The sequence below is a fragment of the Cuculus canorus genome, chromosome 2, assembly GCF_017976375.1.
Source record: "Cuculus canorus isolate bCucCan1 chromosome 2, bCucCan1.pri, whole genome shotgun sequence".
Taxonomy (NCBI): domain Eukaryota; kingdom Metazoa; phylum Chordata; class Aves; order Cuculiformes; family Cuculidae; genus Cuculus; species Cuculus canorus.
This window is the reverse complement of record NC_071402.1, coordinates 153,237,609-153,264,290: the sequence shown is the minus strand read 5'-3', so window position 1 is coordinate 153,264,290 and position 26,682 is coordinate 153,237,609. Positions and strand designations below refer to the sequence as shown.

Genomic DNA, 26,682 nt, shown 5'->3' with positions numbered 1-26,682 from the left:
TCAAGTTGCAGGGGAAGTTCAGATTGGACATGAGGAAAAATTTCTTCACTGAAAGGGTTATTGGGCACTGGAAGAAGCTGCCCAGGGAGGTGGTTGAGTTACCATCCCTGGAAGTCCTTAAAAGAAGGATAGATGAAGTGTTCAGGGATATGATTTAGTAGTGGACAGGTACGGCTCGACTCGATGATCTCAAAGACCTTTTCCCACCCAGCGATTCCATGACCCCGCTACCCACAGCTTTCCGCACAGCCTCGCTGTGCCCGCAGCCCCTGCCCGATCCCAAGATGGCGGCGGGGGCGGCGCACGCGCGCCGGGGGCGGCGCTGCCGGGCGGCTGCATGGTGCCCGTGCTCCGCCGCCCGTGCACTGAGGCCGCGCCACGCCGCGCCGGGGGAGCCGGCGGCCGCCTGCATGGTGGCGTAGCGCCCGCCCTGCCGGCTCCCCAGCGATGGCGAGCTACCTGCCCCCCTGCGTGATAGACGGAGGCACCGGGTGAGTGCAGGGGGGAAGGGGGAGGGCGCGCTGCCGGTCCCCTTGCCGGAGGAGGGGGGATCTCAGCAGGGCCCTCGGTGGGACGACCCTTCCTGCCCCCCGTCCCGGCTCCTCTCGGCTGTTGCGCCGGGAGCAGCGGGGTCCCTGTCCCCTCCGAGCCCCTCTCCGCAGCCCCCACACCCACCCCTTGCCGACAGCCTCCCCCTCCTCCTCCTCTTTCCCCTCCTCCCCTGTGCCACGGGCAGGTCCTCTCTCTGCGGGGTTGCTGCGTGTCCTTCTGCCCTTTTCTGCTCTTGGGTCCAGTTTTCGTTCGTGCTGTCTGCCTTGAAACTATTGCGTAATGGAACTGCTAAAATTGGGGTTGGCTTCATTCAAATGACTGGTTAGAGAGAGAGGATGCAGCTTTGCCTGGAGCTGTGAGCCGGCAGTCGCTGTGGTCCAGAGGCAGGTGAGCTCTTCTGGCTGGGTTGTGGTTTCTCCATCCTGCTCGGCTCTGGGACCGCAGTGGCCTCGTTGGATTGCAGCTGGCTGTGCCTCTTCTTGAACCTTTCCAGGTATTGTCACCGGCCAGCAACAAGGTGGGAGCTGGCGATCTCACGCTACTGGTGTGTCCTGATCATTGGGTTATCCCTTCTTCACCCTTGTCAAGTCAGTGTGGGAGTTATTCTACATTGAGCCAAACCACAAGTTTTGTAACTCAAGACTTTGAGAACTAAAATTAATCTAAATTGCAGAGGCTGTGCACAGGAAGCGTTTCAGGAACAGGTCTTTCCTACCGGTCTGTGGCTAGAGAAGACACATTCATCATCTGATAGACTGGTTCCCTCAGGAGTGGGAGATGTCAGTAGGAGCTATAATGAAGGTGATGCTGAATATGTGCTGTGATCTTGTTGAGATCTTGCCTTTGGCCCAGTTATCAAGGAATCAGAATAGTTGGGGTTGAAAGGTCATCTGGTTGTCTTGTGTGTCCCCCACCCTGCAGTAAGCAGGGACATCTTCAACTCAGTCAGGTTGCTCGGAGCACCATCCAACCTGACCTTGAGCACCTCCAGCAATAGGACTTCTACCAGTTCTCTGGGGAGCCTGTTCCAGTGTTTCACCATTGTCATTATAAAAGATTTATTCCTTATATCTAGTCTGATTCCACCCTCTTTCAGTTTAAAACCATTACTTATTGTTCTGTCATAAGAGGTCCTGATAAAAATGTTTGTCCTCATCTTTTAAGCCCACGTTAAGTATTGAAAGGCTGCAAATAAAGTTTGCACAGAGCCTGCTCTTTTCCAGGCTGTCAATCCCAACTCTCTAAGATTTCCTTTGTAGGAGAGGTGTTTCCTCTCTCTGCTCATTTTTATGGCCCTCCTCTGGACCTGCTCCCAACATGTCTATGACTTTCCTGTGCTTTTCTGTTATGAACAGCTCTGAGGAGAGGAGACACTGGTGCATGAGTAGGTATTTGGCCAATAACTTCGGTTGCAAGGCAGTGCCTCAATGTGATTGATTGTATCAATTTAGTGCAATAATAAACCTTTCCTCTGCAATGAATTTGCAGTACTGTTTTCATTTATTTAATGCTTGGGAAGTTACCATTAAAACTTCCAAACCTGAGCAATCTTAAAACAAACCCCAAACCTAACCAACAGAAAACCCAATCCCATAGATAACCAGAGGAAACACTTTCCAATTATGTTGTTTCACGCTGCCTTTGCCTGAAAAGGAGTTTTGTATTTTGAAATATGTCTTTATTCATCTGTAACAAAACTTTTAGAAGTTTCTTATCCTGTTTCACTTTATACCTTAACTTACCAGAAATCAGCTCTGTCCCCTCAGTGGGGAATGCTGGTGAGTTCACGGGTGGAAACTTTGGGAGTAAAATAGAAACCAAGTTCCATCTTGCGTGTAGTTCTGCCTGTGCATTAGATACTCCTTGGTACGTTCTCAGGTTTCTTCTATTTATTTACTGAAGATATTTTAAATATCTGCTCTCCACAGAATTGTTGGTGTTACAGGAACGTTACTTGATGGTTTTGAAGAGCTTTTCAAGGAGAGAGAAATGAGAGCTTGAGGTGAAGCCTTTAAAAAGGCTATGGTAAAAACTGCAAAATCCAGAAAATGTTTCAAATGCAGTGCTTGTCTCTCGCAGGTGACCTCCTTTGCTCTCAATTTGTGGAGTGATTCCAGTGTTGCACTGCCAGTATATATTGCTGACCAACAGTTGTACCAAATAAATAAGGACAGAAAATGGTTTATTGTGTCCTTTAGGGGAAATAATAGTTTAAGTACAATTTCTAAAAATGTATTTAGTATTTGCATGGGGAGAACTGTTGGAGTTTGTGTGTGTGTGTATCGCTTTGTTTCAGGAAGAATTCAGATAGTCCCCAAATGATGTGACTTTGCCTTTCCATGCCTCCAAATGATCTTAATTCACATGAGACAGCATGGTGTCTCTGCTGATGGGACTTCTACTTGGCTTTACTGCAGGGCACTGAAATGTGGAAGACTTTTCAGGAATGAGATTACTGCATTTGAAAGAAGTTTTTTTGTGGAATTCAGGAAGAAATGAGTCTGAACCGAAGCAGCCAGAAGAAGTAGCTTGACTCATTGATACGCAGTCTCTGGAATTTTCCTCTGTGTGGGCTGAAAACCTTCTCATTGTTAGAATGAATCTACTTTGGGTTACCAGCTTCAAACAATTCATTCAAATTATTCATGAAAGGGCTTTCAGATGAAAAACTTGGAAGAGCATAGCAGAAAGGAAAAGGTACATGCAGACACGCACTGTGGAATGCTATGTATATAAAATACACTTTTTTTACTTACATCTCTGACACTGAATGAGGTGCTTTGTCTAGGCACTAATCCCTCTTCTTTTCGTGTAAGGGGATTTAAGAAGTTTGTGAAAAGACTCTTGTTGTCTAATATGTAAGGAGCCTGGTTCAGTTTATTGCTGTTTGCAGCCATAGGCCTCAGTGCTGTAAAGTGTTGGAATTCCTAAAAAAATGCCACAACAAGTGCACAGAAAATAGGTACAGACCTTCAGTGAGAAGCATATTATCGCAGCAGGATAGGGTAACGTTTCTCTTCTCCATTAGATAGATACTTGAACTTTTTTTTGTCATAAACTGTTCATCTCTATTCATTGGTTTTGCAGAAAGTGGTAATAATTTGCTGTCATCTTTTCCATTAGTATTTGCAAACAACTTGTCCTACTTCACTTCAACTGCAGTACATCTTCATTTTCTGTGCATGAGGTTTTCCTCGTGATCAGTTTACACATGGCTATCGGTCTTTTTGAGGAGAAGGGCATACTATTTTTAGTTTCTTAGCACTACCAGGCCTTTCTAGTGTTGCTGTTTTAAGTAGCTTTAAACTTCATAACTAGTTTTATAAACTGGCACTTTGCTGTGGGACATCAGAATGCTAGTAGGTGGGCGTGCGAAACAAAGATATCATAAAATACCTCTTGAGTGTGTATATTTGCTGACACTAAGGAATACTTCTATTTTGGGTGTTTTTTTACTGAAGTTACTCTTTCTTTTAGTAAAGAAAAATTACTTTAGCAAAGTCTTACTGATGAGCTTAGACTTAAATGATTTTTGGAAAAGTGAGTGGACTTGTAGAACTAAAGCTTAGGGTCTTTTTTTGTTGCAGTTGCTGGGCTGTTAAAGATAGCTGGAACCTTAGAACATGTTATGTTTTCCCCGCACTAACTATATTTCTGATGCTCAATAAGCTGCTTTAGCCAAGTATTACCTCTGCTCTTGGTATGTGAGACATGGAAACGGGTGTTATTCTAATTGCTCTTCTGGGTCTAAGGAGCCTGAGTTAATTAAATGATGTTTATAATCACAAGCTTCAGTCTTGTGAAGTGCTAGACTCTCAAAAAACCCGATGGCTCTAATGCACGCTTTATTCTTACAGTGGTTGCTGGTGCTCCTGGGTAAATTGAGCAGACATAATAGATTTTTTCTGTTTGATATTTCTTCCTTCATCTGTCCTTTCCTTATTCTCATTCCTTCATCATGTCTTTTTGAATTTTAAAAGTGCTTTTCCACATATTTATGAAGAACTTGTGTTGCGAGATGCTTGCGCATATTTGTAATACTGATGATATAGTCTGTTTGCAGCAGGATGACATTGCAGGTGCTCTGACAGTACTAACTGTTAGTTATTTAACATCTTAGATGTCCGAGACAGTGTTACCTCTACAGAGGTTGTTTATTTGCTTAGACAACTTTCTTAAAGCATTCTACCATCTTCAATAACTTCAAATCTTATCTTTTCAGACCCTTATTTTCTGGATATAACACATCGGGTTTTGATCCATATGTTTAAAATGATGGAAATTGAGGAAATGTTCATAGCTGGGCTTTGATCTTTTCTCTACTTGTCTAGAGAAAAACTGAATGTCTTGTATTTTGAGACAGATAAAGCAACTGCCTGAGTTTGTGATAATAAGTACCTAAATTAAGTTGTTCTCATGCTTTAGTAAGAATTTTCCAAAATATATCTCTGCTTTTTAAAGTAGTTGAAAGTGCAGCATCTGCTTCCAAGTTTGGTCCATTTGTACATCTTTGTAGTCATTTTTCTGTCTTAAGCTTTTCTGTCCTTCAACAGTAGGACCTCAGAAGAGAACAGTGTTAGGATGACCATTCCTCATGCAAAAGCTAATGAAACTTATTTGTGTACTAACTAATCACCTGGCGAAAATAGTACCTGGGAGACAACACTATTTTTAGAAACTTATTGCTTCAACAGTATGTAATTTCCAGTGATTAATTTTTCTTTAAGTGAGTAGTACCTCCAAATCCCCTTGCATGAAATACTCTTAGTCTTTTGGATCGGTTTTCTACTAAGCTTTAATGCAGCCTCCAGTATCCTATATTTTGGAGAGTTTCCAGTAGGTTCCTCTCTTGCTGGCAATAAATCTGCTATTTTTAATGAAATTAAATTGAAACACTGATTAACTACACATTCCCTACAGCTGTCTCTGTAATTTACAGATCTCAAGATGCTGCATTACCATTAGTGTGCTAGGCTGTAACCCAGGAGAAAGAAAAACATGTTTTAGATGCTTAAATATTCATTGGAGAAGGGACTGGAGACCAGGTAACCTCTCTAACTGTTTAAGTCCAGAGCCTTTCAGGTCAATTAATATTTAAATATCTTGTATAAAAAGGAACAATCTCTGTAGGAGGTCCTGGAATTGGGTCACCCAAACGCTTTAATGCACTCTTGGGTAAGGCTCTGGAAGGTGGAATGTGTTGGGTCCTGCTGGGCAGAAGGAAAATCTAAGACCACGTCTGCCATGTCCAAGTGAATAGACTGCTGGGTAAGGGAGGGCAGCACAACCACATTGCCACTCTTCCTTCTCTTTCTCAGTGGTTTTGAGAGTAGTCTGCTTTTTCCCTTCCATCTCGTTTTGTCAAAGAGCCTGAATTGTGGCCACTTCTTGAAGTCTGTCTCCTGTTTGACCCTAAATAAATGGGTTTTTTTTGAGCAGCATTTTTTGCTGTTCCTTGTTTCAATATTCAACAGACAATTCAGTTATTCTCATAGTTGTAGTAGTAATCCTTCATGAACTAATGGCATGCAAAATAAATCTTTCCAGATTTTGTCTTCTGTGAGATGTGTTCTTTGAAGAGAACTATTTGTCACTGATACTGAGAAATAAGCTTATCTCATGATTTTCATTGGGGTTAATTCAGCTAGTGAAAAATAAATGGGTAAAATATTGAGCTGTAGGGTCTTGGTAACTTTATGACTTAGTCTAGTAGGGAGATCTGATCCTTACTTGAGAGAGAAGATAAAGCTGTTGCAGTCTGATAGCCAAAGTTGAATTTTGGAGGATGTTTTCTTTTTGATACTATAAATGGATGTGAGTTCAGCATGTGTGTGTGGAGAAAATGGCAAGCTGAAGTCACCTCTCGGCCAGAGTTTAGTTTAAGAAATGAGTTGTGGTTATATTGCAGGAACCTTTAGTTTTTATGGAATCATAGAATTGTTTGGTTGGAAAAGACCTTTGAGGCTTGATCATTGAACCCAACCATATCTGTCCTCTACTAAACCAGATCTCTGAGTACTTCGACTACCTGTGTTTTAAACACCTTAGCCTCATGGTGACTCAACCACTTCCCTGAGCAGCCTGTTCCAATGCCTGATAACCCTTTCAGTTAAGAAATTTTTCCTAATATCCAATCTAAATGTCCTCTGGCACAACGTGAGGCTGTTTCCTCTTGTCCTGTTACTTGTTACCTGGGACAAGAGACCAGCACCCACCTCACTACAGCCTCCTTTCAGGGAGAAAAGAAACTTAGAACTAGGTCTCTTTAATGAAAAAAATGTTTTGCGTGGTCCTTACTATGTGCATTTGAGCAAGCCACATTTCAGAGAGAGAAACAGAGGATGTAGCCTGTAATGAGTCTCAAATCCCAGTGTAACTCATGTTGTTGCTTGTTATGTTTTAACAGTATTCCCTAGGTAGGCCTCATTCTAAAATGTGAAGAAACTATGCAGTAATAATCATAAAAAGAATTCTTACTAGAAATGACTTTCCTTACAAATCAGTTTAATTTAATGTCCCTATTATTTTTTGAGAGCTGCATAAACATTTTGGATTAGACTGAAAGCATATGCCCATATAATAATGATTAAAAATACAACAAACCCTTGCCCCTAGAATGCAGTTCTTGTCTTTTTAGCCTTGGGGAAAATGGCTTTTTTAACTATTATTTGAAGTCTATTGAATCTGTAGCTTTGAAGAGATGTTGAAAATATAATATTTAAATTCCAAGGTCATTGCTAATTCAGTTTTGATTTAATTCCTTTATCTAAGCAAACTGACTCTTAATGAGTTGTTTTATACCAAATACTCCATAAAGGGGAACTCGCTTCTTTAAGCTGTTAATGAAGAAGCAACTCTCTGCTGTAGCAGTGGCATAATATTGTTTCCAAATATTGAGGATAGGCTGTAGATAAAGACCCTACATTCACTTTGGGACCTAGATTGTGATTGGTCGCATTTAAGAATGCCATGGCTTTAGATATCATGGTAAAAATTATTGTGAATAATGCTAATTTCCCCTAAATCATACTATTGCACTTGTGTTTCAGTCTAGTGACAGTATTAGGGAGAGACTTCAGTCTCTTCAGTATCTCAATTTTGTTGGGTTTTTCCTCTTATTTTGGAAACCACTTCTCAATTTCCACCCACCACCCCCTCAAGGAATAAGAGCTGTTTTTTTGTAGTATGGGCTGTTAATTATTTCTGCGTACTGAAGACCTGAACTAGCTTGCAGCCAGTAACACCATACAAAGATTTTAGATTTTATGTGAAATTTCCGTTTCTTTTTCTTCACCCTTAAGTTACGAGTTTCTTTTTTCTCTTGATCCTTTAGTTGTTAAAATAGATATTACATGTATATTGAAAGAGACGGCAATGCTATATACCATCTGCTGCCCATTTCTAAAGCATTTTCTCAATGCATGCTTGCATTGCTTTACCACGCACAGATACTTACTGTACCTGTGACAAAATGAGTGGGTTATGCAAGGCATGAATGGGAATCGTATCGGGATTGCAGCTACGGTTCTGAACTGTGGTTTGTACTTAAGACATGGTATTTTTTTCTGTGTTTGACAATATTAAAGAAATATGCAAAGTCTAGTGATGTCTTTGGTCATGGTAGCTCTCTGAAAGGTAAGATCTGCACAGCCCTTTTTTGACTGAAGATGTGGCCTTTCCATCTTTTGGCATACCTTGTCTCTCTAAAGACAGAGAAGCAAGAGGTGAGTTTTCAGATTTCATAGCTCTGAAAAAACACTACCAAAATTTATAAGCTGAAGGTGTCTGAAAAATAAGTAACACCTGAAATATTTACCACTTCAGAGTTTTCTTCTCAGCAGGATGGCGCTTGAAAGCATAACCGAGAAAAAGTTGATGTGGTGTGTGATTGTTTGGCCTTCGCTTTAAGAAGTGCAGTGAAATGAAAGTATTTCGTTCTTTGTTTTTTTTTTTTTTTTTTACACCTAAGAGCATCTACTGACCTTGTGATTGTTCTTTCTCTAGGTATACAAAACTTGGCTATGCAGGAAATACAGAACCTCAGTTCATTATCCCATCATGTGAGTAATTTTTTTGTCCTTCCTAATTCTAATGCACACTGATAACACTGACTGCTTTCCTGAATAAATGACGTGCTTTCCGACTTCCAACTCAGCCTTCATGGTCTGGTGTCCATCTGAGAAGTGACATTCACTGTGTTTGCATCTTTGGCTAGAGTGTAGCTAAACAGAACTTGTTTGCAGTTAGCTAGGACTGTTGCTCATTAAATCAGCTCTTGGTTGCTATGACAAAGATGAAGAGAACTCCAGTCCAATTTCCTTTTTATCTCCATTATTTTTCTGCCAGGACTCTTGGGTAGACAGAATGCAATTTACCTCCTGTCTACCTGACACCATGGTTACTGCCTGGATAATCTGGGGAAGGCTTCCAATCAAATTAAGTACTGAAGTGCAGGTGGTGTCTGCCTTATTTACATTGTCTGGGACTGTAGACAGTTTATTATGCAAAAAAGTTGTTCGTATTAGAAAATGTTCTTTTTGTGTGTCTGTTTACCAATTAAAATTTTTTGCCCATTTTACATACTTTTGTTGAGCAGATTTACTCTTGATTTTTTTTTGTGTTAACTTGTTTAAAATGTTATACCTTTCTGGTGTTCTTGAGTTTAATTAGCGTAGTATCATAGAATGGTTTGGGTTAAAAGGGACCTTAAAGGTCATCTGGTTCCAACCCCTCCTGCCATGCCATCATTTTAATAGTTTCTCTCAAATGCTATGTATGTTTATTAATAGTAGCATGGACTACATATTTACATCTAGAATGGCATCCATTATTTCATGGTTATCTCCAGTTATGTTAAACATTGCCTTTTACTTTTTGTGAACTTTGGCAATTAACTACTTGTTAATGCATCTAGACTGCCTGTAGCTATTCACAGTAGAAGGTATAAAGATAAGGAAATAATTAAGGTAATCAGAGGCCAAAGAGGTGAAGGGGGATGCGTTCTTTACCAGATGCAGCTGCAGTACAGGTTATAGTCTCACTATTTTCGGTACAGTAAAGAATTCAAACTTAAACCTCAGCTAAAGATTTAAATATCTTATGTTAAAGAAGTGGGATGGTAGGAGTTTCCTGTGAATTTTTTATAAATACAGTTTTATAAAACTATAAACATGTTTGGAGCTTAGGTGTGTTTCCAAAAGCATTATTTGCTTGTCAGTAGATTTTGGTGCTGATGGAATTTGTTGTGTTTGTGGGTGATGCTTGCATTTCCTACTGTGTGTTATTTAGATCCTGATTTTGACCTATTCAAAGAAAACTGGATATAAATAAGGTTATGTTTTAAGAGTAGTTCATTCCATTTGTATTTATAGCTTGCCCCAGATTTGATTTTTTGCTGTCTCATCTTCTTGCCTATAGCAGCCATCATCTAATAATTTTAGTGATAGTTGCAGACTGCTAATGGGGAGCATAAGTGTCTCCAAAGACTTCTCTGTAGTGTTGCAAATTGATTTCTTCCCTCCCCTCTTCTTCCTCTTCACCAACCAGGATAATGACTCCAATATTTATTTCTGAAGTATGTAGTTTTATTTTCTTCTCCTGTGCTCTTTCTCGTAATTCTCAGGGTTGAAACTCAGAAAATAAATTATGTTGCTTACTGGCTTAAAGAGTATCTCCCTTACAATGCTGTATTTACACAGGTTTATTGACTACTATGGTCTATAACAGAGCACATTTTTAGGATTTGCTGAGTTATTATTTACATTAATGAGGCTGGGTGACCAGAATCCTGTGTGATACAGTGAAAGTGAACTCTGCTATATTGACTTGTCAGTACATTGCTTACATAATTTCTGCTTTCTGGAAACTATACTTTCTATATCCTAATTTTAATTTCTGGAAAAGAATCCTTAAGTAAATAAATATTCATTACTTGGTACTTAGCTGTTTAAATTTTGTTTTGATTTGTTTGGGTTTTATTTTAAGGTATTGCAATCCGAGAGTCAGCCAAAGTGGGTGACCAGGCTCAGAGGAGGGTAATGAAAGGCGTTGATGATCTGGACTTTTTCATAGGAGATGAAGCCATAGATAAACCTACGTATGCTACAAAGGTAAGCGTTGAGTATTTCTAAGAAGTCTTTCCAAAGTTTCACTTTTTTATTATATAATATTCTAGGCTTTTTTTTTCATAGCCATTTAAAACACACATTTGCTTTGTTGTAAAGTAGTTTTGTTGCTTTTGAAAACCTGCGTAATTTAGTTTATGGCTTTACTAATTTTAAATGTCTGTTTTACAAGTGCTGTCCTATGTGATTGGTGCTTGAACTCTTTTGTAAATATTCATTGATACAGTGCAGCTGTTTAGTTTTCAAAATTATTAGCTATTAAAATAGTCATAAACACTGAATATTCAAAGTCTTGCTAAAAGTTTATTCTCTTAACTTGGCATATGAATTGCAGAATGTTTTGGATACTTTTGCTTCAGGGAATGTCAGGATTGCTTTGTGGAAGGCTGCCTTCAATGCAGTTTTTCTGTGAATAATCATATGTTACATACCCTAGTAAAGGACTTCTTGTACTTATGAAATGTTACTGGCTTATGAATTATGTACAAAAAAATCATATTTTATACATCCTACTGTATTACTTAAATGTCAGCTGTGTTTTTAACATTGAACAGGATGTAAACATCATCCCTGCCAGATATTTTGTTGAAAAATATATAGCCTATATGGTCTTTATTTCTTTTTATAGATTGTGGGGCTTATTGAAGCCAAGTATGATTCTCAACTTTATAAATGATAAAAGTGATATGAAACTAAAATGAAGTGCCCCAGTAGAGCAATAGCAGTATTAGGAATAAAGTCTGGATTCTGGCTTTTAGTCCTGCAAAATAGAATCACAATTTGATGTACCTGGAAGCAGAAGATAACTTCAAAATTTGCCTCTAAATTAAAATTAGAATGGAGGATTTAATAAGATATCCATGAGATGAGGTGTTTTCATTCTTGCAGAAGATGTAAGGGCTTGGGGACTTAGACTGTTTCTAATTCTGGGTTTATTTATCCTTGTGTGGTCGAGAGTGTTGACTAGTTTTTGTTTCAGTGGCCTATACGACATGGTATTGTTGAAGACTGGGACCTCATGGAGAGGTTCATGGAACAGGTAATTTTTAAATACCTACGAGCTGAACCCGAGGATCACTATTTTTTAATGGTGAGTTAATGAAACTGGGTAAGAAAATATTTTTGTAAGAGGAAAACTAGATAATGTTCTAAGCACAAGTAGCTGTGTTGGAGGATTTTGTTCTGTATATGTCTTATTTCTTTAGCAGCCATCTGGGGTGAGAGGAGAGGGAGAAGGAAAGTAAACTGTAAAGCTGCATTGTAACTAAATTCTGTTAATGTTGTGATGCAAGCTACTGCAGGCTAGATTTCATTTTTTAAAAGCTTCAGTTGCTTTGTTTAAACTAAATCCTGTTTCAAATTTTCTATTTTGAGTACCCTGAGAATTTTAGAAGTTTGGTTACCACAAATTTGATCAATGCACAAACCCGTAGGAGTCTAGTGAGGTGCTTTTCTCTTTTTTTTTTTGCAGACAGAGCCTCCGCTGAACACACCAGAAAACAGAGAGTATCTTGCAGAAATCATGTTTGAATCATTTAACATACCAGGACTTTACATTGCTGTTCAGGTGAACAAAGTGAATGCATGCTTCTAAAGTAGTGTAGCTGCAGTATGTATAGTCTTCTGTATGCATGTGTCTAAAATGTTTGAAAAAGTAGATTTTGAGATTGTAAATTAGCACGCTTTGCCTGCTTCTAAATATAAACTCTCTCATATAGGCAGTGTTGGCCTTAGCTGCCTCTTGGACATCAAGGCAGGTTGGAGAACGTACTTTGACTGGAATTGTCATTGATAGTGGTGATGGAGTGACCCACGTAATTCCTGTGGTATGTGGCACCTTGCAATTTGGAGTTATCAGTGGTTTGTACAAACACATGGTTTGTTTACTGTAGGTTTAAATAAGAAGTGTCAAACAGAACTTTATTTTTAAATTTTTAGTGTTGCTTGGTTGTTTGGGATTTTTCCTCCCTTATGATTGTTATGAAAAGTATGCAATTGATTTAGCTTGCAGACTATATGAAGGTCACTGTGAGGGCTCGTCAGGCCATTTTTTAAAGCCTATTTCTATGTAAACGTCTGTCTTCTCTTTATGTGATGCCTTGGTTCTGTTCAACATTAATGCTTATTGCTGTTTTGGATCTCCTGCATGCCACCAATGTCTAACAGGAAATGTTTTAACATTTTTTATGTCCTGCATTTGGATTGTTTAATACTGTTGAAGCCATGTGCTTTTGATATTATTTTATTGCATTTAAGAAGTTATTGAACTCTTACTTGTGTGGAAAGAACTACAAGCTTGTATAAATGCATGTTCATATACATGAGTGATCTCAAACGGCTTAATTATGGTAAGATGTTAAAAATACAGAATTATCTGTGCATGCTGACATCTGTTCTATTTATTTCATTTAATGTATTTCTGAAGCATATAGTATGCTTGAGTGGGCAGTTATTTTAGAAATGAAAATTTGATTCCAGTTAACTTTGTCTTGCATTTTGGTATTAACCTGGTCTCGTCAGTATTTTATTTACGTGAGAAATGCTGGGAAAAACCAGCATTTACTGTATGAAACTCTGCAAAGTGTTAAAAAACCCAAAACCCAGTGGGTTTTTTTCAAATACACCCTGAAAGAAGTCCAGCAAATAGATTTCTTAGTTTATTGTGCTTATCATTAGGTACCGCTTCATCTTTTTATCTGAGAATTTTAATAAATTTTATACTTTTTGCTCTAATTTTTCACACTCAAACAGGACACAAGTGGTCTATTTATATTATATTTGTCTTTCCGATCATGTCTAAAGGGAACTGTCTGACCAGACATTGTTTTCTAATGTGTGCAAGACTTTTTATCTATCACTTGTGCATCTATTAGATAATCAGTATCTTCTTATGTGTGATAATCAGTCTTTTAATGAAAATCCACTTTTAAATCAATCCACTTTGCAGTGGGTTGTACATTTTTATAATAATTTTACAATTTCAAGATTTTACTTCCAATTAAAAATCAAAAGGAAGTATTATAGAAATGGATGTTATTTTTGCTGTTAATTATTGGGACACAGTAGATTTTTCCCTAAATATTTTCTTCCCTTCTATGTAGGCAGAAGGCTATGTTATTGGAAGTTGCATCAAACATATTCCTATTGCAGGGAGAGATATCACTTACTTTATTCAACAACTCCTAAGGGAAAGGGAGGTGGGAATTCCTCCTGAACAGTCTCTGGAGACAGCAAAAGCCATAAAGGTATGCCCTGCTTATCACTTAATAAATAAATAAAACTCTTTGAGCTATTTTTTTGCTTTTAACAAGTTGCCAGTGGCTCTTTTAAAAATGCAAATGTAGGCTGTGTATTGTAATTACACAGACTTCTGGTGGTTTATCCAATCAGGTGTGGGGGAACAAGAAAGAGGAAGAAAATCTTCACGCTAGACTGTACAGAGTGACTGTGTTCTGCAAATTAAGTCAGATTTTAAGCTTCAGTTACTAAAATCTGCGTTAAAAAAAAAAAAAGTATGTAACGTCAATAGGGTGATTGCCTGGTTCTGATCGTGCAGTGAGAGCTCACATTGAACTCCTTTATCGTGTCAGATCTAATAGTTGTGAAGTTTTTGTTTTGACAGAGGCTGATCTAGGTAATTTAGCATGCAATTTAATTGAAATAGGTCATGTGTATTGTCTTGTAGCGTTCAGTCTTCAGGTGCCCCATCCCTGGAGGTGTTCAAGACCAGGTTGGATGAGGCTTTGAGCATCCTGATCCAGTGAAAGGTGTCCCTGTCCATGGCAGGGAGTTTGGAACTGGAGGATCTTTCAGGTCCCTTCCAAGCCAAACCATTCTGTGATTCTATGATTCAGTAGTCATTTGGGTGACAACATCTGTTGAACATCCCTATCTGTAAGCATGATCAGATATATTTGTTTTCTCATTGTGTAATACTTTAATGAATGATAGAGTAATTATTTTGGCTATTTTTAATGTGTGTGTTTCTTAACAGGAAAAATACTGTTACATTTGCCCTGACATAGTGAAAGAATTTGCCAAGTATGATACAGATCCTCGAAAATGGATCAAACAGTATACTGGCATCAATGCAATCAACAAAACCAAGTTTGTTATAGATGTCGGTTATGAAAGGTTCCTTGGACCTGAAATTTTCTTTCATCCTGAGGTAAGAATAGGGACCAGTTATTTGAAGTTACTGAAACATTACTGTTTGAAGAGGAGGAGGGGAAGGAGGTACTGTCATTTTTGGTGCCGGTGCGCCATCACGTGGAAGCAAGGGATGGCAAGTCTTCTGACTGCAGTGTACAGTCTCAGATAACATAAGCACAGAAAAACGTGAGTAGCATTCCATCAATAGTATTTTGAATCATGGACACTGGCTTTTGTGTACTTTCTTTATACAAAACTGAGTCAATTTGTTAAGCATGGATTCTAAATTTGTCCTTGAAGGAAGTCCTCTCAGTCTCTGTTGCTGTGGTTATAAGTAACATGTAGAGTTCTGGGAAACATCACAGTGCCTAGTTTGTCTGTTTTTTTCGTAGTTCAGTTTGCATTAGCTTCAGGATATTTTGGGAGAGGAAAGAGTGAAGTTTAGCCTGTTACAGTATAGTGGAGGAGATAATCTCCATTCTTATGTATTCCATGGACTTTATTGTGGGCAACTGTAGCCTGTTTTTTAAAAGAAAAGTCCAGGTCTGTGTTAACACTGGTGAAGTTCCCCTTGTCTATGCTCTTCCTATTGGAAAGGTATTAAAAACCATTGTTTTCTCACCTTTTGTCTAAATTTCAGCCTTAGTCTATTTATTGCCGGTTTATCTGATCACTAGAACTCTGGGCTAAATCATTTGTTAGACATCATTTTAATTGCTCCTCTCCCTGTATTCACTCCAGTGACTGTCAAGAACACGCTAAAGAACTAATTTCCATTTTCTTGATTTCATGATAGTTTCTTGTCTCTGTATTGAAAAAAAAAAAAACTGAAGTGACTTTCTAGACAAGAAGAACACACTCTGTAATACATACTGTATCCAAAGAGAATTTCTTGCTGGACTTCATGAAATCCTCACTTAAAAGGATATTGTGTTAGCTAGGTGAAAGCTGCCTTTGGTAAAACTGTCTTGTAACCTTTCCCAGTTTTCAGTTTATTTCCATCTTGCAAACTTTGTTCTGAAGTTTTTAATACTGTTGAAGTTAGGCTTTGGGTTTTGTAGTTATCCAGAGTATTTCTCTGCTTTTTACATTAGCTATTTTACTTGCTGGTCTCCAGCTTTATGATATTTGCTAGTGGACTGCAATTTCACATGTCAGTTCTTTGGTCTGCTTTCTGGGTGCATCTTATACTCTGCTTTGGGTAGTGTAAGTCTAATTTCTACTTATTCTGTTTGCTCTGTTGTGTTATTGGTATCTCTATGGAGAGCTTGGGAGAAGATTTCAGGCTGTAGCTCATTCAGATTGGAACTGTCCATTTGCGGCAACACTACTTCTTTCTGTTCTTTTAATTTATGTGGTTTCATGTTTTAGCTTCTTGCATGATTAATTCTTACTGTGGAAGCTAGCTTGGATTCTCTGAGATTATCTTCATTCTTGCTGCTCCTGTTCTCTATTAGCACAGCTTCTTGTGCTAATTTTGCTTTCAGTTCAGTGTATGCTTGCTGTGTTTTGGCTTTTGTTAGTCATTTAGTTAGATATTTCATCTTGTTTAGGATGCAAAACCCAAATAGCTTCTGCGTGCTTGGGGAAGTTTGAAACTTATGTCATAATATGCCCATAATAATTTATTATTATGTATTTGTTGATAATTAATTTAATTACTCAAAGTTTAATCTGTTAAAGGGCAAAACTGAAGCCATGAACTGTTCTTCCTTCTTTTTTTTTAAAGTTTATGTTAAGTTTTAAGTGGAAAATTGCCACTAGCTCAAATCTGTTTTCTAGCATTAGCAACTCTGACTCTCTGGATTTACAAAAGCAGAAATTTACAGTAGCACTGTGCTGATGTTTGCATTGATGGAGACTTCCACTCGAGACCTTAAGAGTGTTTATGCCCTTTTGACTATTGGAGATTTTGTGTGCTTGGAAAAAAATATAATCTTGACTTTTGGGTGGGAATTTAATGTAAGTAGTCTAATAGGGTCGAAAATTTCTTGCAGGGGAACTTTCTCATTTGCACACTGTTTTTGATTTCACTTAAAAGGAAAGACAGGATCACATTGCATAGTAACAGTAGTTTAATTTTTCAGGACAATTCAGTCATATCACATGCAATAGTAGTTCCGTAGTGCATAAATTATCAACAGAGAATTTCTGACCAAGGAGTAGAAACTGCATTCCTCTGCAGAAAAAAGAATTTTCATTTCTCTTGTACAGAACTGGGTTTGTTATAATGTAGTGGTGAGCAGGAGTAATGCTGACTTTGATTCCTACCTGCCCCCTTTGAAAGTGCTATTACAAAATCTCTATACAGTCTCACTTCACCCTTTTTGTTTATCCATTCTGGGGACGAACAATCTAACGCCTATTATATTTCATTACAGTTTGCTAATCCTGATTTTATGGAATCCATTTCGGATGTAGTTGATGAAGTTATACAGAACTGTCCCATCGATGTCCGGCGTCCGTTATATAAGGTATGATCTTTTTTTTGTTGGATTAACTTAATTAATTTGAAGACTAAATATCAACACCGTCATCATGAAATGTAGCTACTAATTTCCCCACTATAAGAAATAAGATTCAAGTTAAACAAAGTGCCACTCCTGAATGAAGAGTACTTGACATTTGGTTCTTTTTCTTTCCAAAAGGTTATCTGTAGTAGTAGCTTGATCCATAGGTGAATATTGTCCCTGGGAAGAGGGGTCTGTCAGTTGTGTCTGACATTGGGAATGTGAGTTGTTGTGCTTGAAGGTCTTTGGCTTTTGGCCATTTTAAGGGTTATTTTGTGGTCTCATCCTCTCGCTCCCCTCTGCTCACTGCTTTGTTACGCACTTGTTTCAAATACATAGATTTTGATTCATGGTCTTGACTTGTTGCCCACTGACTGCAGCTTTAGCCAGGTATTGAACCCAGTATTAAAGTACATGAAGACAAAAATCTTTTAGGAGACAATAATTAGACCTGTTTAAACTTGCCGTGGGTGTAGTCCAGAGGGTACATTCAGTCACCGATTCCTTTAGAAGTTAAAAGGAGGGTAGTGACAGGCATAGCCTATGGCAAGCTCTTCTGTATTTGCGGCACATTCTATGCTTCTTGGTGTTTTTCTGCATGGAGAGGTTTGCTTGCTCATGTAAAAGGTGGCAGTTTTATTCATCTATTAGGATGAGTGTTAAGTTCCAGCTAAGTTGTATCTCAGGGTCATTCATCACTATTAAAATTTTGCAGTTTGTTTTACTTGTCTAGTAAACATACTCTGTAAGCTAGACTGAGAATAAATGTTACACAAATACCTATTGAATGTAATGATAGATGTAGTTATTAATGCAAATAATTGCTATATTCTTTAAGCAAGGTCACTGCAGAGGGACGAGCATCTCTGTTCTCATTGTTGAAAGTAGTGTATAGCTGCAGAAATCCGCGTACAGTCTCTTAGTTTCTGGGTTTATCAGTTCGACTTGCCCACAGTGCTGCGTGGTGGCCAGTCAAGGGACTGTGCTCTTGAGCCAGGTTTCCATTAAGTGTGTTTGGATTCTTCCTCAGTGTTCATGTAGAAAATGTGTGCAAGTGTCCTTCTTGCAGATTATGTATGGCATGTAGCCTTTGAAGCCTTGTGTCACAACCTGTCTTTTGATGTCCTATGGTATTTGTCCTTTTTGGTTTCGTTTGCTTTATCCCTGTTTCCCAGTCTGATCACCATCTCTTTTATGAGGCCAGTTATCTTACTTCAGCAGATTTTTGGACCAGCAGGACCTTTGTAACTGACTTCTTCAACCAAGTCCTATAGACTGCAGATATTCAATACTAAGCACAAACATTCTTTCACATGTGATGGAGCCTTTTTAATTGTATGGTGGTTGCCAGCAGTGCACTATTTTAATTCCCATGATTACACCATCTTAACATGATTGCTTGGAAGAATTAATTTATTTTCTTATTCTGTGTTTCTAACACTGATTTGAGAGTCCTGAATTGCTTGAAGTGAGCTGCTTTCTGCTAAAATGGAAGAAAATGGGTAGGCTGCTGGGCCTGGAACCAGGAGACTTCATTGAAATTTGATGAAATGAGGTGGATTGTTTAGGGTTTTTTTTTATTTATTTTTTTACAAACTCAAATCTTGAAAAAGCAGAATGAAATTTAAAGTGAGTGCTCAAGTTAAATGATAGAGGGAGTAATTTTGGATCTTACCACGTAGCTGAAATAATCTCGCATCCTTGCTATGTTGATCCATTTCCTGTGTGTTGAATTTCTGTTGAAAAATGACCCATCCTGCAGGCATCTAGAATTATGACCGTGCTTTTGCAGGGCTCAGTGAGGCATTGAATCTCCCTGGTCGTTCCTTGGGAAGAATGACATAGAGTTCGTCTAGTTCTGTTCTTTGGAGAATTCATTAGCTTCCTTTTTTCTTAAAATACCGTTCCATGGCCTTTCCTTTTGCTTATTGCATGTTTATATGGATATATAGTATAGCTGATAACACAGAAAAGCAGAGAAATTGGAGGGAGAGAGTTGTAGTGTGATGGGGACTATGGTGTGCAGAAAAACATGTTCCTTACTCCAGCTTTCAGGTTACTATGGGCATACTACTAAAGTATACCCAGCTTGCATCAGTGGGAGACATCTGCTCTGTGGTATAGCTGCAGCAGATGCTAGTGTTGGATGTTTTCAATACTAGCCGCCATTTAAAAATCTCTCTTCAACCTGGAAATGCTCTGAAACTTGTCCTAACATTTGTCAGTTAGGGCATAAGTTTTGACATTGTCAAAAAGGAGTAGCTGAATTTTAAGTTTCCTTGTGAACATAGTTATAATAACTTCAAAGGTGGACAAAGGGCTTTCAGACGTTTTAGAAACTGCTTGATGTTTTAATAAATTGTATTTTTTGTTGGTAACAGGTTCAGAAACTTACTCCACACTTTGCTTTGTCTTACTTTTTCCCTATCCAGAATCTCTCCACAGGTACTTCTAAAGTTTAGATGGTAACAGGTGATGAGAACCGTATTGACAGTTCTGAGGTCTGTGACTTCTCCCAGTTTAAAAGATATAAGTGTAGGGTCACTGACTGTTCCGACAATTGATTTCTTTCACCTTTTCTCTGCTGTGTTTTTAGCACAAATATATGGATGAAAGAATTTAAGATACATTACATCTGAAACCAGGTAAATTCTGTCAGAAATACCTCTGAAAGATCCTACCCAAGCATGCTTGAATATTGATGATTGAAATCACTACAAATTAAATTGTGACATCTTTGACCTCAAACTTTTAAGCCGATTTCTCAAGCTGAAAACATTGCATGAGGTGGGGACTGCGGTGTATTGGCAAGTGTGGTGTTTTATTGTAGATAAATCATCCAGGTTTCTGGTGGAAACGCAGGTGCATGGAGACAGAGTTTTAATAATAATGAGCCTTTTCCTTAGAGGAGGTGACTTCTTAGCTGAGTGTGTGGCTTTTGAGGACAATCGTGGGTTTGAGCTTGCTGTTACAATTCAGATTTGGGCTGCACTTGCATCAGTGTTCTTTCGAAAGATTAAACGGTGGACTGCCCAGCTCCTAAAGAGCCATCCTCAAAGCCTGGAGATATCTGGGGTGCGGGAGGCTAAAGCGATGGTAAACATCCCCCTAATATCACTTCTAACTTGAATTGCTTGGTGTGACAACAGCTTCCCATACTCTGTGTGGTGTGTAGGTGGCGCTGCCAGACTGCTGTGTGGTTGCTGGCTGTATGTCTGTGAGCTGCAGGGAGAGATGCAGCCTGTGATGGTGCCCAGCTTATTTGCTGTATCAATCCTATTCTTGCTTTTCCATTAAGAAATAGTAGATATCCTCAAGGAGAAGACTGGATAGGGTTTAACTGTCTTTTGCTTGTCTGTGCTTCAGCAAAATGACAACGATTGCTATTAATTACTGAATGCAGATCAGGGACACTCTGTGGGTGAGGTAACGCTGGGGAAACTGCCAGGCTGTTAGATCCGCATTGTATTGGCACCAATAAGACATGGGAAAGGAAAGGTATTCCTGCTACCTCAAGCGGGAGCCCCAGGTGATTAACACTGTTAATGTAACACTGGAGCCCTGAAGAGAAGCTCTGAATATTCCTATTACAGCTGTAATTAAAATTATAACTTTAGCCGTGCTAGCTAGTTTAAGAGTAGGTCAATGCATCTGCAGTGTTTTGGGGTTATTATGTGTCTGAGTGCAGGCATATTTCTGTGGAACAGCGTGACCATAAGACATGCTGGAATCTTTTACTATTACTCGAACTGTGAACTGGACATTGAAAATCCTGATTGTAAAGAAACAGAGATTAATCATCAAATGTCAAACTTATTTAGAAAACAGTGTTTTTCACAATACATTTACTTCTTTGCGAGATATTTGTGGTTTAATATGTATAATATTTCTCCTTGTACTTTCCATATGGAAATATTTCACAGTGTTGGCACATATTGTCCTGTTTTAGCTAATTTAAGAGGCATGTAGCTTAATTGATTCATTTGCTTATGAAGTGCTTGGCTTCAGCTTGTGAATCTTACAGTTGTTAGCCATAATAATTTTTATTAAGTTATAGATTGTTCTCATTTTGTGACTCTAATGGTGTGATTGTGTCATGTTAAACAACTTTAATTTAGGCTGTCATTTGGAAGGAGGGGAAACTGGAATGTGTTGTTGGAGTTCCTATTTACCGGAAAAGCAGTGGATAGTTCTCTATTTGCTGCAAAGTCTGAAGTGTCCAGCTGAGAGTGTGCTTATACTGTGCTACAAGGTGCAGTAGGCACATGCACAAAATGGTTCAGCGCCTGATGTTTAGTACTGTTGAGTTCTGCAGAAGCTAATTTAACCTTTTGGAATTTTTATGTACACTTGACTTAGAGATTTCTGTTACAGTAGCTGGGTTGTTTTGTTAGGCAGCTTCATATCTCTGCTGCATTGTGCTGTACAGGTGTAATACAAGAACTGGTATGGAAAGAAACTCAGTGTGCTAGAGTTCATAAGAAAGTAGATAATGTGGATGAGAAGTGAAAAATTCTTGCCAGCCCACTGAGACGAATGGTGTTCACCCCCGAGTTTCCTTCCAGAAATGGCCTGCTTTCATTATTTACATGTTGGGGTTAGCTGTTTCAGATGTGTGGAAATTCTTCAGCCCTCTCTTCTAGGGGAATACATCCTTCTGAAACAACTTAAATATTCAGCCAATTAGCTATAAAGCTAAAAATCAGCTGAAGCTTCTTTCTGTCCAGTCCTGTAATAATCGGTGTTAGCTGTGAAACCTGTGGTCTTCTGAGAGCTTTTAAACCAGCCAAAGTGTGTTTGAGCAGACTAAGATCAGAAGAAATCTTGTTTAAAAGAATCAGCTGGAAACGGATACGTAAATCTTGACCTCCTTGGTGTCTTTTTCTGGGATGCCAGAGAATTCCCAGGCGGTCTGAAAACCCAAATGACACTAGTAAGCTTTTTCCACAGACATATTTAGCATGCTTCATTGTTGCATTTTTCATTAAGTGCTTACTGGAATTACTGTGTTGTGTTACACTCAGTTATTCTAGAGAAAGTATTTCCTGGGGGGTGGCGTGATTTCCAGGTTTGTTTTTTTTGTGAGGGGTTGGGTTTGTGGCTTTTCTTGATCTGACAGTCTTTTCCCTCCTTCCTTGGGTCCTTTGTAAATGTGTTCTGCTTTCATTGTGAGTGAGGACAATGTGGCTTCTGACCTTCTTGCAGCTGAGTTGTGACGACTTACTGAAGCCCATCGTAAGCAGCCTTCTGCTTAAGAGTTAGTACAGATTTGGCACTGTGCTGACAAGAAGTGCAGGGAGCAGGGAAACTGTAACTGTGTAATTAACCAACTTATAATGGCAGTTGGTGTCACCTATTTATTTATATATAAACTTCTGCTTGGCCTGTCTTGTCCAGATGTGTGATAATGAGAAGACTCACCTTTTCAACAAGTAGACCCCAGTGCTTCTGCTCTGTGTGAGTGGTATGATTGTTAAACTTCCTTCAATAGTACTTCAGTGTAGAAGTACTTGAATAATCATAACCTGCAGAATGTGTAACTTCTTAGCTTCTAACCCTGCGATGATAAAAGATCACCCCCAGTGTTACTGCCAGCTCTGTAGTTGCACAAGTTGGTCTCAGAAGTATTCAAGCAATTATTTTCAGGCCTATTCTGAAATTTATTTGTAGTGGTAGCATTGTCCACTTTACGGAGTATACTTGAAGTTTAATTTACTTTGAAGAGAATTATTGCTTTTGCCATCTTTGCCAGCTTCATTATCTCCAGGTAATACTTTCTGATGGCATCTTTTTAATTGCTATTTCATCACTAAAGTGATTGTCTTTTTTCCCCTATGAGCAGTTTTCATTTTCCATGTGGAGAACATGACCGCTTTGAGATAGGGGAAGAGATGGTCTCGTGTGTGAGGAAGCAGGGAGAACCTCCCTCCTGCTTCAGTTTTAGGACCAACTGTGACTTCTAGCTCCTGCTTATAAATATGACTCCTTTCTGTTTTTATCTTTCTTTTGGGAAATGTTTCAGTAGTGTTATGGGGATATGTGCTTTTCTTTGAAGCACGCCTGCCTTGTGATGCACTCTCTTATACTGTAGATAATCTGAAGATGTGAAGAAATGAATTTTTCCTGCTGTAGTGGCTTTTACAACGTGCAGAGAAATTTTTTTTCATGAATAAGCAAGAAGCTTTCTTCTCACTTTACAAGTTACAAGCAAGATTTTCCTTGTTATCTGTTGCTTAAAATGCAAGCAGTTACTTCTGCCCCCTGCAAGTGTGAATGCTTGTTATGCATGTCTTTGACTCTTCAGATCTGTGTGCAGGCCTCCTGGCTGAAAACAGTGATTCAGGGTTTCTTTCATTATGTGCGCAGTCTTGGTCTGTAGCATAAAAAAAATCATTATTGAGGGGTAGTCCTTTGACCTGTGTGTAATGAACTCTTGATCTCTGTTGCATTCCTTGTGTCTAAGGCATACGAGTGGTTTTAGTAAGCGCTGACTGGCATTATGGTTTGCAGTTGGGGCAGCATGCAAGAGCACACATGTGGTTCTGTCGCACAGAGTTCATTGGTTTTCATTGTGGAATGCTTTTTTGCAGCAGTGTTATGTTATAGGGTTCTTGTTTTGAGTCGTCCCACCTTTGAAATGATTCTGTGTCGGTATGTGACGCTGCAACATTATCAGAATTAAGGATAGGACATTAAAACACCTATTTAGAATCCAGGTACATGTCCAGGCGAAGAGGCTTTTTGTTCTGCCCTGAAAACTGAGTGACACCAGACCAGCAGGTATAGACAAGAAAAGTGAAAGGCATTTTACCTTTCTCTGTACTGCAGTCTTCTTCGGAGATGTAGTACCTTTTTGAAAAGTCATCGGACTTACTGGTTGCTATGTTTAGAAATCTAACTCTAAAAATAATAATCATAAAATAGAGTTCTAGATAACTTTACAGCTATTGGAAGGACATTAATGGTAATGTATGACAGCAGAACCTTTATTTAGTATCAGGGCTAAAACTACATACTATAAGCATCCCTGTGAAATTTCTTGATGTAGTATCTTATTTCTGCTGCTCTGTACGTGTAGAGTACTAGCTCACGATTTTAATGGAATCTTTCTCTTTTGTAATAACATATTCTACATAAAGCTGTTCTCTAAAGGGGAATAGTAAAAAAGTAGGATACCATGGGCCTCCTGTGGAAATTGAGTAATGCTCAAGGTGTTCTGTGTAGCTTGTCAGCTTCCTAATGATGTTAAGATCCGAGTAGTCGCCTCTGCAGTTTTGGCTTTTGGGAAACTTGTTTGAAGATGGATTTAAAGAATGTGTCTTTTAATCTGTGCACAGAATGTGGTTCTCTCAGGAGGATCTACGATGTTCAGGGACTTTGGACGACGACTGCAAAGGGATTTGAAGAGAGTAGTGGATGCAAGATTGCGACTTAGTGAGGAACTCAGTTGTGGTCGGATAAAAGTAAGTAAGCATTTCAAATGCATTGTTTGCAGGAGTAGTGAAAGAAATAAAGTTTAAAACTTTCACCTCACTAGTGAAAAAACAACATTGTAAAATGAGTAGTGTGTATGTACATGTTGTTAAATCTGTTGGTAGTCTTGCAGTGTGTCTTTATAGGAACCTTAAAGTTACTGTGAGCAGTCTCTAAGAGCATTTATGGTTTCCTTTCTAAGAGAGATGCTATCTAGCAGTAGGCAAGCGGGATTCAGCTGTTGCATCCTCAGCATACTAATCATGAAGAATTTTATGACTTTGTCTCCTAGAGAACGTGGCAGACTGAGTAATGAGTGTGAGATAGTGATGTGAGTGAAGAGGTGATGATGTCTGGGTCTGAGCAGTTTCGGTTTGTAAGCATCTTGCTAGAAAATGTAAACCAACTAAATACAGACTGTTTCTCTTAGCCCAAACCAGTTGAAGTTCAAGTGATAACACATCACATGCAGCGTTACGCAGTTTGGTTCGGCGGTTCCATGCTGGCTTCAACAGTAAGTCTTTATCAAAGTTGTTCTTAATTTTTTTTTTTTTAATTGCATATTATCTTCTGGCTATATTTGATATGAATGCTAAGTTTTTAACCTTTTGATTGTGACAATTTAAAACTGTGTCACATCCTGGTTCCTTACCCAACTTATATCTCAGTAATATTTGTACAGGGCGAGCAGGAGCTTTGCTTGAGTAAGGCAGTCACGGTTTGATGTAATTGTAAAGTAATTTTTATATGATAGATGCAGAGTAGTCCCTTTATTCTTGAAGTCAGCACCAGAGATTAGTTAGGACTTCAGGAGTATAGGATCCAAATCAATGGTATTAAACACAAGAGAGATGCGAAAGAGGACAGTGGCAGCAATTCCTGTCTCCAAAATGGGATTGTTTTTATTGCTGTGTTTAAAAACAGTCTTCTGTCCAGACAAACTGTTATTGATTGATTGTATTCATATACTAATATTTCTAGTTTTATTCTATTTCCAAAATGTAATATGCGTCATAAAGCTGTAGCCTACAAAAATGTTAAGGCATTAGTTTATTTGTAATTTTTTCTACTTGATGTATTCTTATGGTTTTGATGGGATTTGTTTTATATTTTCATAGCCAGAGTTTTTCCAAGTATGTCACACCAAGAAAGACTATGAAGAGTATGGCCCTAGTATTTGTCGTCATAATCCTGTTTTTGGAGTCATGTCATAATGCTCGTCTAATGGAAACAAGTTCTCTGATACCTTGCTGGTGAAGAAACTCATGTAATGCAGAGGAAGGCAGTAGATAACTATAAAAACTGAAGCAAGATGTGGTTATCTCTTGGAAGCATTTGGATCACCACGGTGCACTAAAGCACAACTTACAGCCCCAAGTCATTTCAGTAAAAGCCATTTCTCTGCTGACTACTTTAAAGCCTATCCTTATTTCTTCCTAAATGTGAGGTAATTGAAAATAGGTAAGTCTTGGTTTAGGAGGTTGTGCAAATACTACTGAAACTGTATCTAGAAGAATAAGGCAGCATTTTACCGCTTGTGGAAAGATTTAAACCTTTCCCATTTGTGCCCCGATTCTGCAATCAAATCTTTAGCAATGGAGCACTAAATACCACATTGCCTTCAGGGGAGTTGGGATGGATGCAGGTACCTGCCCCAAAAGATTAGATTGCAGGATTTGGACTGTACTTTGTAAATGTAGGTTTTTCATATCATTTTGTATTTTATGATATTGGTAGGGTGAATTGATGACTAGTTCTAAGCACGAACAGCTATCAATGTCATGGAGTGATGTTACGCATTTCCAGGTGTGAGGCATGTATTGGAGTTGTGCTGGTACTTTTTTTGGGGAAAAAAAAAAAAGAAAAAACAA

At 38.6% G+C, this 26,682-nt stretch overlaps 1 protein-coding gene across 1 annotated transcript; it reads left to right on the top strand.

Moving 5' to 3' along the window:
- The first annotated feature begins 306 nt into the window (after positions 1-306).
- On the top strand, positions 307-26,682 carry ACTR3B (actin related protein 3B). Its single transcript, XM_054059610.1, has 12 exons — positions 307-491; positions 8,557-8,612; positions 10,537-10,661; positions 11,656-11,766; positions 12,148-12,243; positions 12,395-12,502; positions 13,778-13,921; positions 14,671-14,844; positions 17,210-17,302; positions 24,676-24,801; positions 25,242-25,325; positions 25,930-26,682. Exons 1-12 carry the CDS (start codon positions 448-450, stop codon positions 26,023-26,025), a joined length of 1,257 nt encoding a protein of 418 aa, XP_053915585.1. The 5' UTR covers positions 307-447; the 3' UTR covers positions 26,026-26,682.